At 38.9% G+C, this 13,781-nt stretch overlaps 1 protein-coding gene and 1 non-coding gene across 2 annotated transcripts in view; both read right to left on the reverse strand.

Moving 5' to 3' along the window:
* The window catches only part of SNX6 (sorting nexin 6), a 60,940-nt gene that overhangs the window by 13,786 nt on the left and 33,373 nt on the right, over positions 1-13,781 (reverse strand). Inside the window, exons 9-11 of the mRNA XM_069464176.1 lie at positions 9,739-9,814; positions 4,462-4,501; positions 248-334 (exon numbers count right to left, since the gene is read on the reverse strand). Coding sequence (XP_069320277.1) covers positions 248-334; positions 4,462-4,501; positions 9,739-9,814 — 203 coding nt within the window. The remainder of the gene's footprint in view (positions 1-247; positions 335-4,461; positions 4,502-9,738; positions 9,815-13,781) is intronic.
* On the reverse strand, positions 1,541-1,647 carry LOC138380977 (U6 spliceosomal RNA). The gene has a single exon (XR_011232935.1). It is a non-coding gene; the product is annotated as a U6 spliceosomal RNA (small nuclear RNA).

Here is a 13,781-nt window from a genome sequence, read left to right on the forward strand (position 1 = left end):
TTAAAAAGTTCTAGATTATACTGTATCAGAAGTTTATAGTGGAAATTTTTATGTGGAGTTTCCCACATAAAATATGTACAATTATACAGATATATGTACATTTCTAAAAAGAGGGAAAAAATTCACACTTGAATATATAATTTAAAATCAGGAAATAAATCATTAACAGTCTTAAGTCTAGCAACATCTAAAGAAATGGCTTTTCCTAACATAGCTCATTTTACAAAACAATGAACAATAAAGTTACCTTAGCAGCTTGAGATTCTCTTAAGTAATATTTTAAAAGGTCAGAAAGCTTGAGGTCCTCATCAGCAGACACTCGTGCTTCTATTTTCTGAAAAAGGGGAAAAAATTGAGTATTTAATCAGCAATTACATTCTGCTCTCAGCATTTTCTTTCTTAATAAGTACTGTAAAAAAATAGAAATTATAAATAACTATAGTATCCATTCCTATTTCCTCTAGGTTTCCTTCCCTTTTCCTTCCTACTGTTATTTTTCTTTGTAATTCTGACAAACAAGAAAAAAAGATTAGAGCAAATGAGATTATTAAATTTATGGGAGGACTCTATATTTGACTGAAGTACTTGGCTGTAACGAGTTCCAATATTATCTTTTAGCTTCACTAATATTATATTTCCTCTCTATCCATTTCAATTGTAATTGATATGTACACATGATTTTATTTATTTTTTTGAGACAGAGTCTCACTCTGTTGCCCGGGATAGAATGCCGGGGCATGAGCCTAGCTCACAGCAACCTCAAACTCCTGGGCTCAAGTAATCCTCCTACCTCAGCCTCCCGAATAGCTGGGATTACAGGCATGCACCACCATGCCCGGCTATTTTTTTTTTTTTTTTTGAGACAGTAAAGATGTATCATAATAACCAAACTCAATAGGAGACCTTGTTTGTATCCTGAGTCAAACAAATTACATTATAAAATGCCATTTATGAGACATTTGGGAAAATCTGTACACTGGTTATCTGATGACAGTAAGAGTGAATCACTGGCTGGGCAAGGTGGCTCACGCCTGTAATTCTAGCACTATGGGAGGCTGAGGCAGGAGGATCACTTGAGGTCAGGAGTTCGAGACCAGCCTGAGCAAGAGTGAGACCCCGTTTCTACCAAAAATAGAAAAAATTAGCCGGGCATGGTGGCTGGCACCTGTAGTCCCAGCTACTCAGGAGGCTGAGGCAGGAGGATTACTTGAGCCCAGGAGTTCAAGGTTGCAGTGAGCTATGATGATGCCACTGTACTCTAGCGGGGGTGACAGAACAAGACTCTATCTAAAAAAAAAAAAAAAAAGTGAATCATGGATGATAGTATCGGCTGTACTAAAAATAATTCTCCCATCCAAGTGCTAACCAGGCCATAAAAAAATTCTAATCCTTAAAAAAAGAGAGAGATGTGCACAAAAGGCACAAAACAGAATGAATATCGATTTTTTTGGAACAAAACCTTTAAGCAATTCAGAAAACGTTAATATTCAGGAAATCTCGGTGATGCACATACAGGAATTCTTTTTTTTTTTTTTTTTTTAAAAATATGGAACGCTTCACGAATTTGCGTGTCATCCTTGCGCAGGGGCCATGCTAATCTTCTCTGTATCGTTCCAATTTTAGTATATGTGCTGCCGAAGCGAGCACGGGGAATTCTTTGTACTATTCCTACAACTATTCTCTAAGTCTGAAATTACTGTGCAAATACAAAGTAGATAAAAACAAAAACAAACCACACACTAAGGAGTATGGCTAAAATTAAAAAGGTTTAAAATATCAAATATTAATGAAGTTTGTAGAGCAATCTGAATGTTCACATTCATTCTGGTGGGAATGAGGCCTGGTACAATCACTACGGGAAATAGTTTGGCAGTATCTACTGAAGCTTTTCACATGGATACCCCATGACCCATCAATTCCCTTCCTAGGTAAATATACCAAACAGAAATGCATACCTATATTCAGCAGAAGATATACAAGAATGGTCTTAGTGGTATTATTTTACGGAACCCCAAACTAGAAACTGTCCAAATGCCTACCAACTGTAGAACAGATAAACAAATTAATGGAATACCATACAGTGATAAGAAGGAACTACACCTACATGCAACAACATGGATCAATCTCATAAAAATAATGTTGAGTAAAATGAAAGTCATAAAAGAATATATACCACATAATGGATTTATATAAAATATAAAAACAAGCAAAACTAATCTCTACTGTTAGAAGCTAGGATACCACTTTCTTGCAGGAAGTGGTATCTTAGAAGGCAGTTAAAGCTAGGACAGGGCATGGGGCTGCTGACAATGCTCTATTTCTTGATCTGGGTGTTGATTACATGGGAGTGTTAAATTTGTAAAATTTCTCTGAGCTGTGTACTTTTGGTACGTGCTCTTTGTTATGTATAATACACTTCAATAAAAAGTTAAAAAAAACCGGGAAGCTTCTTAAAAAACATTACTGTATGGAAAAATAAACTCATGGAACTTCTTAACCTAACAGATAAGAGCACAGATACAAACTATATTCAAAACTGATTTATGTAAATTAATCAACATCATGCTAGATAGATACTAGGTCTTTTAAAATATGGCTCATCTCTTTCCATTGAGAAGTAGGGGACTGTATGCTATCCCCTTGAATCTGGCATCTAAGTCTGCTTGACCAATTTAGCATAGGTGACACTACGCCAGTTTTCAGGCCCAGACCTTAAGAAACTAGCAGCTTCTACTTCCTGTCACTTGGGATTGCTCACTTTGGAATTGAACCACCATGCTGTGAGGAAATGTAAGCAGCTTCATGGAGAGGCCACACGCAGTAGGTGTTCCAGCTAACAGCCCTAGCAGACATCTCGGTTGATGGCCGGCATCAACCCCCAGACAAATGAGTAAAACAGCCTTCAGAATGTTCCAGCCTTCTTATCTTCCAAGCTGCAGCCCCATACATCATAGAGCAGAGGCAAGATATCTCTGACCTTCCTCAATTCCTGACCCAAATAATTCACTAGCATAATGTAAAATGGTGGTTATTTTATGCTACTGATTTTAGGATAACTGTTACACAGCTTAATAACCAAAACAACATATAAACACTAAAGGAAATGATTGTGGTGGCCATGGGAAATATGCCACACAGATCTCCTTCAAGAGAAACTGCTTGCTACAATGAGACTAGTTGATTCATAGCCCAGCTGCAATCCTTCTGCATCCAGAACCATGTTTATACCAAGGCTATGCTCCAACATCCCTGTCTCCTCCCATGCCTTGGCTGCATCCAGCCAACGACAGAGCATAGGGCCAGTCCATTTTTGGCCTGATGTGGAACTCAATTAATGGGCAACTCTGGCTCAGGGACTCCCTTTCCACCTACTGGAAGCATTCTTAGAGCTGCACTACAGTCTGAGACTCTCCCTACCTATTCCTCCTTCCTCTACTCTCTACAGGCAAATACCTGCCCTGCAGTCTGAAAGCTCTTCCTGCTTACACCTGCTCCTTCCTCTATCTTTCTTCACAATAAACCTCTTTTACATCTAATCCTATCTTGATGTCTGCTTCTCAGATGACCTGAATTGACATAAGGCTATTTTGTAATAGGTCCCTATTTTTTTTATGTAAATGCATAGAAAAATTACTCTGTCTTCCCAGAAAATGCTCACTGGTACAAATATCAAAGGCAGAATAACAGGCGATATAGACCCTAGTATAACAACAATTATTTATTTTTCCTTTGTGAGAGTATCTCCTTTTCTTTTACTTGTTTCCACTTTACATCACTCACTGGCAAAGTCATGCAGAAATCAAATGTTACACTGGACTAGCCACCAGTACTCTCAGCTAAGTACCACTGAACATGTAATAAACATTTCCACTACTCTATTAACTGTAAAAATGTTAACTATAATTGCATTAATAGCTAGGTCTGATCCACGAAAATCAAGATGATGTCAACAATAAAAATTATTACAACCATGAGTGCAACCTTTCCATAGTATGTCTCGGGGGATCAAAGGCAATACAGTCTTGGTAAAGTTATTAATATAATTAATCCAAGACTTTCTCATAAAAATAAACCCAATCTCCATAATGAATGTTTTCTGATTAAGAATATGAGCTTTTGCACAAATACCAAAAGGCCGTAACAAAAATTTCCTGAAAAACTCAATGGAATTCAAATCTGTCTCATCATTCTTCTGAAGTATATTGATCTTCCTCAATAAAGTTCAACACAACCACAATTTAAACACTACTATATGCAGAGATTTAGATCCCCAAAGGTTAACATTAATTACTCCTTTTTATAAAATTTTTTATTGTGGTAAAAACACTCCCCCCCCCATTTTTTTTTTCTTCAGTGGCGGCAGGATCTGCAAAGGCATACCCGACCTGTGGTAAAAAAAACACTTAACATGAGATCTACAGATACAATTTTGTGTTAAATTCTCTAGAATTTAGTACTTACTCTTGTTTTGTCAAACAGTTCTGAAACTTTGAGAAAAAACCTAGAAAAGAAAAATATTTTCATCAGAAGCTACATTTGAAATAAATTTTCCATTTCAAGTGTTCAGAGAATATGCCCCCAAACCATATTTATAATGAACATTGTCTCATTATAGCAACATTCAATGGTCTTGTTAACTGCAGACTTCATTTAATTCAACAAAAATCTCCCTATACTTTCACCCATATAACAGATGACTTGAAATCTGTTGTTACAAAATATCTGTCCATTTCATTTTAAGCCACACATTAAACTTATCATGATACTTTTTTTTTTTTTTTTTTTGAGACAGGGTCGCGCTCTGTTGCCCTATCCTAGAGTGCAGTGATGTAATCATAGCTCGCTGCAGCCCTGAACTCCTGAGTTCAAGGGATCTTCCTGCCTAAGTGTCTCCAGTAGCTGGGACTAAAGACACGTACCACCACGCCTGCTAATTTTAAAATTTTCTGTAGAGATGGGGTCTTCCTATGTTCCCTTAGCCTCAAGCAATCCTCCTGCCTGGGCCTCCCAAAGTGCTAGAATTACAAGCATGAGCCACTGCACCTGGCCTATCTTGATATTCTTTATCATTATGCTATATAACACTAAATAAAGCCTACACCTTCAAAATTGTTACAGAAATACAAACTAATCACACTGAAATATACAAAAGGCTGATTTTAAAGGAAAATACCAAAGTTGGAGCTGTTCTTGATGATATCTGACAGTTATGTTTTGTTTGATCTTTTGAGAGACAGAGTTTTACTCTGTTGCCCAGGCTAGAGTGAAGTAGCATGATCATAGCTCACTGCAACCTCAAACTCATGGACTCAAGCCATCCTCCTGCCTCAGCCTCCTGAGTAGCTGGGACTACAGGAGTGGGCTACCATGCCTAGCTAATTTTTTCTATTTTTAGTTGAGACAGGGCTCACTCTTGCTCAAGCTGGTCTCCAACTCCTGATCTCAATTGGTCTTCCCACCTCAACCTCCCAGAGTGCTAGGATTATAGGCATGAGCCACCGTACCTGGCTAGAACTTGCTTTTTAAAAATTATGTTAGATAACATACATCAAGGTTGACTTTTTTCTTCTCATGAAAGATTTACAAATTAATTTTTTGGGGAGGTAGCATGTTAATTAGTGTAAGCTATTATACTTTGCTTTGCTGAAAAGCTTGGCTCTTAAATGTCTACTAGATGGGATATACTAGAGAAAAGTTCAAGAATGTGGTTTGGAGAAAGGCATGGACTATGAAAATAGTTTTCCCACTTAAAAATTGTTTAAAAGTATGTTTGAGGCAGGGCGCGGTGGCTCACGCCTGTAGCACTCTGGGAGGCTGAGGCAGGAGGATCGCTCGAGGTCAGGAGTTTGAGACCAGCCTGAGCAAGAGCAAGACCCCCGTCTCTACTAAAAAATAGAAAGAAATTATCTGGACAACTAAAAATATATAGAAAAAATTAGCCGGGCACGGTGGTGCATGCCTGTAGTCCCAGCTACTCCAGAGGCTGAGAAGGGTTCCTTAAGCCCAGGAGTTTGAGATTACTGTGAGCTAGGCTGACACCATGGCACTCTAGCCAGGGCAAAAGAGCAAGACTCTGTCTCGGCCGGGCGCGGTGGCTCACGCCTGTAATCCCAGCACTCTGGGAGGCCGAGACGGGTGGATCGCTGGAGGTCAGGAGTTCGAGACCAGCCTGAGCAAGAGCGAGACCCCGTCTCTACTAAAAATAGAAAGAAATTATATGGACAACTAAAATATATATATACAAAAAATTAGCCGGGCATGGTGGCGCATGCCTGTAGTCCCAGCTACTCGGGAGGCTGAGGCAGTAGGATCGCTTAAGCCCAGGAGTTTGAGGTTGCTGTGAGCTAGGCTGACGCCACGGCACTCACTCTAGCCCGGGCAACAGAGTGAGACTCTGTCTCAAAAAAAAAAAAAAAAAAAAAAAAAAAAAAGACTCTGTCTCCAAAAAAATAAAAAATAAAAATAAAAATATGTTTGAGGCTGGGAGCAGTTTCTCACACCTATAATCCTAGCACTCTGGGAGGCCACGGCAGGAGGATTGCTTGAGGCCAGGAGTTTGAGATCAGCCTGAGCAAGAGTGAGACTCCATCTCTACAAAAAAATAGAAAAATTAGCCAGGAGTGGTGGTACACACCTGTAGTGTCAGCTACTCAGGAGGTTGAGGCAGACAGATTGCTCAAGCCCACGAGTTTGAGGTTGCAGTGAGCTATGATGATGCCACTGCACTCTAGCTTGGGAAGCAGAGCAAGACCCTGTCTCAAAAAAAAAAAAAAAAGTTTGAATTATTTTTCAATAGGTTTAAACGATATTATAAGAACAACTAAAATTAACTATAGTTGGAGAAATAAAAGTGAAAATTAGCATAAAGTAAATAAATAACAGTTGTATAAGCAACATTCCAGAGATTTTTCTATACTAACATGCAAAACACCTTCTCTATCAAGTCCACCTAGGATTGCCCTAAGATTCACTGAACTATAAATACAATAGCTGGGTTCTTTCAAAAGTGAAAACTGATAGCATCAAAGTTTTATTTTAAAAATCAACTTGGCCTCTAATGAAATACACACACACATGTATTTATATATATATATACATATATATGAGGGGTCTTCAAAAAGTTCATGGAAAATGCATATTATGAAAAAACTTTGCATGGATTTCAAAATATTTCTGCACCAAAATAAACTCACACTAACCTGTTATAACATGGCTGAAAAAGATCTTGTTTGAGACACTCAGAAGGGTAAGATATCCGTTTGAAAAGAGCCCTATCAGAGAAACATGAATTCTGCTAAAATTGAAGCAAGAACAAACAACAAATTTATCGTGGGCCAGGCATGGTGGCTCACGCCGTAATCCTAACACCCTGGGAGGCGGAGGAGGGAGGATCAATTGAGGTCAGGAGTTTGAGACCAGCCTGAGCAAGGACAAGACCCCATCTCTACAAAAAGTAGAAAAATTAGCTGGGCTTGCTGGCACATTTTTGTAGTCCCAGCTACTTGGGAGGCTAAGTCAGGAGGATGGCTTGAGCCCAGGAGTTTGAGGTTGCAGTGAGCTATGATGATGCCATTGCACTCTAGCTGGGGCGAAAGAGCAAGACTGTCTCCCCGCCCTCCCCCCAAAAATTCTGGTGAAGCTTAGATGGAAGAATGATGAAATCATTTATGCTTTATGAAAAGTTTATGGGGAGAGTGACCCCAAAGAAATAAGCAATTTACAAATGGATAACTTGTTTTGAGAAACGATGAGACGATGTTGAAGATGAAGCCTACAGCAAGCAGCAGACCATCCACATCAATTTGTGAGGGAAAAAACTAATCTCGTTCATGCCGTAATTGAAGAGGACTGAAGATTAACAACACAAACACTAGCCAACACCACAGACATCTCAACTGGTTCAGCTTACACAATTCTGACTGAAAAATTAAAATTGAGCACATTTTCCATGGGATGGGTGCCAAAACAACTGCACCCAGATCAGCTGCAGACAAGAGCAAAGCTTTCAGTGGAAATTCTAAACAAGGGGCTCAAGATCCTGAAGCATTTCTTTGAAGTACTGTAAAAGGAGGTGAAACATAGCTTTACCAATATGATCCTGAAGACAAAGCACAATCAAAGCAATGGCTACTGGCAGGTGTGGTGTCTCTCACCTGTAATGCCAGAACTTTATGAGGCCAAGGCAGGAGGATCGTTTGAGCCCAGGAGTTAGAGACCAGCTTAGGCAACACAGTGAGACCCAGTTGCTTAAAAAATAAAAAAAAAAAAGCCAGGCGTGGTGGCATGTGCCTATAGTCCTAGCTACTCAGGAGGCCGAGGCAGGAGGCTTGCTTGAGCCCAGGAGTTCAAGGCTACAGTGAGCTATGATCAGGCCACTGCCCTCCAACCTGGGTGACAAAGCAAGCTCTTGTCTCTCAAAAAAAAAAAAAAGCAATGGTTACCAAGAGGTGGAAGTGGTCCAGTCAAAGCAAAAGTGGACCAGTCCAAGAGGATAATTGAGGATGCTCAAAACATTTTGTTTGTTAACTTTCTGGATGGCCAAAGAATGACAACATCTGGTTATTATGAGAGTGTTTTGAGAAAGTTAGCCAAAGTGTTAGCAGAAAAATGCCTGGAAAAGCCTCACTAGAGAGTCCTCTCCACTACAACAATGCTCCTTGCTCATTCCTCTCATCAAATAAGGGCAATTTTGTGAGAGTTTTGATAAGAAATCATTAGGCATCCAGCTAACAGTACTCATTTGGCTCCTTCTGTCTTCTTTTTGTTTCCTAATTTTAAAAATCTTTAAAGAGTACCAGAGTACCCATTGTTTTTCAGTTAATAAAGTAAAAAAGACTGCACTGACATGGTTTAATTCCCAGGGTGGCAATTAACGGGATGGAATAAATCGCTGATATCATTGTTTGTAAAAAGTATCTTGAACTTGATGAAGTTTATGTTTTTCGGGTTTTTTTTTTTTTGAGACAGAGTCTTGCTCTGTTGCCCAGGCTAGAGTGCCGTGGCGTCAGCCTAGCTCACAGCAACCTCAAACTCCTGGGCTCAAGCAATCCTCCTGCCTCAGCCTCCCGAGTAGCTGGGACTACAGGCATGCGCCACCATGCCCGGCTAATTTTTTCTATATATTTTTAGCTGTCCAGATCATTTCTTTCTATTTTTAGTAGAGATGAGGTCTCACTCTTGCTCAGGCTGGTCTCAAACTCCTGACCTCAAGCGATCCCCCAGCCTCGGCCTCCCAGAGTGCTAAGATTACAGGCGTGAGCCACCATGCCCGGCTGACAAAGTTTATGTTGAGAAACAAAGTTTAAATTTTTTATTTTTATCTTTTAATTCCCCTTTTCCATGAACTTTTTCAAGTCCTCTTGTATATATTCTAATTCCCAAATAGTATTTCTTACTTATAAGCTTTATCGAAAACTAAGAACACTCTGACATAAATTATCTCTCCCTCTCTCTCATACACACACTAATCAGCTCATTTTCATCAAATAAAACATAGCAAATATTAAGATTATGTATTAAAGTCCACTTTTATTTCTTATATTTAAAAAATATGACAGAAAGAGAGGAGAAAAAATGCTATCAACCCAAGTTCATGAAGAAGCTCCTTATTAACAATGTATTTTGATGAAAATTTTCCAAAATTTCTATCTGGATTAGAAGTACTGTGTGCACCCAGCCTGCCAAAAGAAATTTTTCTGTGTTTTATTTCTATTTAATGTTTTTAATTAGAATACTTACTTGCATATATCTGTAGAATCTTGAGTTCCTAAAGCATATAATGATGAACCAATTCTATTGTAATCATCTGCAGCACCTATGGAGAAATTTTTAAGAATTTATTTATTGATTTAAAAATACTTGGCCAGGCACAGTGGCTCACACCTATAATCCCAGCACTTTGGAAGGCCAAGGTAGGAGGATCGCTTGAGGCCTGGAGTTTGATACGAGCCTGAGCAACACAGCGAGACCCAGTCTCTACAGAAAATAAAAATATTAGCTGGGCGTGGCGGTATGCTTGTTATTAGCTATCATATACTTTCCCATGATCAGCCCTCTCTAGTAGCAAACAGATGTCTATTTTCCCATTAGCTGATCACTGTCTTTCCACATTTCTATTAATTGACTTCTACTAGAGCAAGCTTTTTGTTCTCATCTCCATTTTAATCATCACCACCACCATGACTCCTTTAAGAACTTGTCTGACTCTATCATCTTTAATTGTTAAATTATTTTCTTCAGGCTGGGTAACATAGCAAGACCCCATTTCTATAAAAGATTAAGAAGACCTGTAGTCCTAGCTGAGGCTGAGGCAGGAGGATTGCTTGAGCTCAGGAGTTTGAGGTTATAGCGAACCATGATCAGACCACTGCACTACAGCCTGGGCAACAGAGTGAAACCCTCAACTCTTAAAAAAAAAAAAAAACAAACAACAAAACCCCACAAAAAACCTTACTAAGCACCTACCTGCCAAACAATGTGTAATATAAGATACCCAAAGTCTAGCAAACAGTACAAATAACCATAATACAGTATGATGAATATTTTATTAGACATAGTTAAAAACTGCTTTGGAAGCAAGGAAATAGGTGATTCAACATGAGTAAGCCAGGGAAGCACTTATACAAACTACAAAACAAGTAGAAGGGGCTTGTAGGATGAACAAATCTTTTATCAGGCAAAGGGAGAGCATTCTGGATAAAAAGAACAGCATGGATAAAGCCCAGAGAGACATAAAAGAGTACAGTGTATATACTCAGCAAGCCTTGTGGGACTATGGTACAGCAGAGTACACAGATGAGTGGAAGAAGCTGAAGACAGAAAAAGTTAGTTGGAAGCATCTTGGGGAAAAAAGATCTTGTAAGCCATAAGAGAATTTGGATTTGATCTTAGAGAAATGGGTCTTACTAAACATTTTAAAGTCCTAATAGTGGTAAAATCAACATCAGAAGGATTTTTAGACATAAAAATTCTGCTGCCTAGAGTAAAGATTAGAGGTGGGGAGACACAGAAGGCAGGGTGACCAACCAGGAAACTGTTAAAATAATCTGGAAACAGATAGTGAGTGTAAAGGATTGAAATAGTAGGAATAGTGGAGATAGAGAAGAGGTGACAAAGCTGAAAGATATTTAGAAAGTGCAATAGGTAGGATTTAGAAACAGTAGACCCGAGACAGGAAGGGAAATTATGGAGCTTGGGAAACTAGATGAATGGTGGCACCATTACCCTTGGATGCTAGGACATAAAGTAGTCAACTTTGGCACAACACTCTTCCCAGGGTTCACCCCACAGGGCAACACACTTGTTGACAAAAGATTATAATGGATGCATCTCCTAGTTTCAGGCAAAAAAAAATAGTATAGTCCAATGGTTTTAAGAGCATGGACCTGGAACCAGTCTGCCTGGGTCTTCCCAACTTAACCCAGCTTTCCAACCTAACCAGCTATTTGACCTTGGGCGTATCACTGGAAACGGATAATACTGGCAATCACCTCATATGATTATTTGGAAAATTAAGTGAGTTAAGTATTACTATGTACCTGCCACATAATAACCACAGTACTACATAAATGTTTGCTATTATCAGCCAATGAAGTCTAAGATACTTGCATGGAAATTCCCATTTACACTACTGGTTATTCTTACAAGTGTTTATTCCCTAACAAAATAGTAATCTTTATATTATGCTTATGTTGCACAAAATTATATCCAACTAATAAGGCTAACATTTGGTGACTCTATTGATTGATTGCTACTTAAAGCACATATATTCTGACATCTTTTATAAAGAGACTTTAAATACAAACTTCAGACTCTAAATGATAATTTCTATAGGTAAGATTCTTCACTGGTATCTTAACCTAAATGATAATCTCTAATAGGTAAGATTCTTCACTGATATCTTAACCTAAAAGTTTACTTTTAAGAACAGGCCAGGCTCAGTGGCTCACACCTGTAATCCCAGCACTTAGGGGAGCTGAGACGGGAGAATTGCTTGACGCTGGGAGTTCAAGACCAGCCAGGCAACACAGTCAGATTCCCTCTCCACAAAAAATTTTTAAAAATTAGCCGGGGGTGGTGGTGCAACTCAGTAGTCTCAGCTACTCAGGAGGCTGAGGCAGGAGAATTGCTTAAGTCCAGGAGTTTGAGGTTTCAGTGAGCTAGGACAACACCGCTGTACTCTACCCAGGCAAGAGAGCGAGACCCTGTCTCAAAATAAATAAAGAGGAAAAGAGAGAATGAATAAATAATACTTTTTTTTTTTTTTTTTTTGAGACAAGGTCTTGCTCTCTCATCCAGGCTGGAGTGCAGTGGTCTGATCATAGCTCATGGAAGCCTCAAAATCCTGGGCTCAAGCGATGCTCATACCTCAGCCTCTTAAATAGCTGGGACTATTGGCATGTGCCACCATATCCAACTCATTTTTAAAATTTTTTTGTAGAGACGGGTTCTTGCTGTGTTGTGTTGGCCAGGCTGGTCTCGAACTCCTTACCTCAAGCAATCCTCCCGTGTTGGCCTCCCAGAGTGCTAGGACTACAGGCGAGAGCCACCTCGACCAGCCATCTTTTCTTTTCTTTCTTTTTTTGTTTTTTGAGACAGGGTCTCATTCTGTTGCCTGGGCTAGAGTACAGTGGCATCATCATAGCTCACTACAACCTCAAACTCCTGGGCTCCAAGTGATCCTCCTCCTGCCTCAGCCTCCTGAGTAGCTGAGATTACAGGCACATACCACCACAGCAGGTAAATTTTTCTATTTTTTTGTAGAGACGGGGTCTGGCTCTTGCTCAGGTTGGTCTTGAACTCCTGGCCTCAAACAATCCCCTCAGATTAGCTTCTCCAAAAACTGGGATTATAGGTGCAAGCCAATGTTTCATAGTTCTTAATTATGAAATGGGCAGGTATAAACTACTACTACATTAGAAGAAATGTGGAAAGCACAAAGATATAAGAAAATAAAATATAAAAATAACCCTTAACCTTCCCGTAAGAATTATACAAGAACAGAGATTATCCTGCCAGATTTTTTTTTATTTCTTCCTTTCTATTATGGCATATCACAATACTCCAGGATGTAGGTTAATAGTTATCATTACTCACTCTAGTGATTTATCTCTGTATCAGAGCTTCTGAATTTTTGGTCTTATGACCCTTTTATACTCTTAAAAATTACTGAGGACCCTAAAGAGGTTTTGTTTATGTGGGTTATATCTATCAATATTTACTGTATTTTTTAAAATAGTAAAATGGGAAAAATTTTAAATATTTACTATTTCATTTAAAATCAACAGTATTAAAACCTCTGTGTTAATATAAATAACATTTGAAATGAAAAAATAACTATGTATTTTTTAAAATTTGTGAGTAGTTTCTTACCCACTTTTGTTGTAAGAAAAAAAAATTTGTGAGCAGTGACAATGTTACAAATTTGCAAATCTGCTGTGTCTGGTTTAATAGAAGATAAACTAGATTCTCCTATCTGCTTCTGTATTCAATCTATGGCAATATGTTCCTTTTATTTAAGTATGTGGAAAAAAATCCAGTCTCCAACATGCAGCTGGAAAAGGAAGAGATATTTTACTAATCTTTTCAGAAAATTATGGATAGTCTTTTTTGTTATCACATCAAAACTCAACAAGTAGTAGTTTCTTTGAGGGCTACATGCCATGTAGAATCTAAAATCATATCAGGCCGGGCGAGGTGGCTCACGCCTACAATCCTAGCACTCTGGGAGGCCAAAACGGGCGGATTGTTTGAGCTCAGGAGTTCAAGACCAGCCTGAGCAA

The sequence above is a fragment of the Eulemur rufifrons genome, chromosome 2 (assembly GCF_041146395.1).
Source record: "Eulemur rufifrons isolate Redbay chromosome 2, OSU_ERuf_1, whole genome shotgun sequence".
In the NCBI taxonomy this organism is placed as follows: Eukaryota; Metazoa; Chordata; class Mammalia; order Primates; family Lemuridae; genus Eulemur; species Eulemur rufifrons.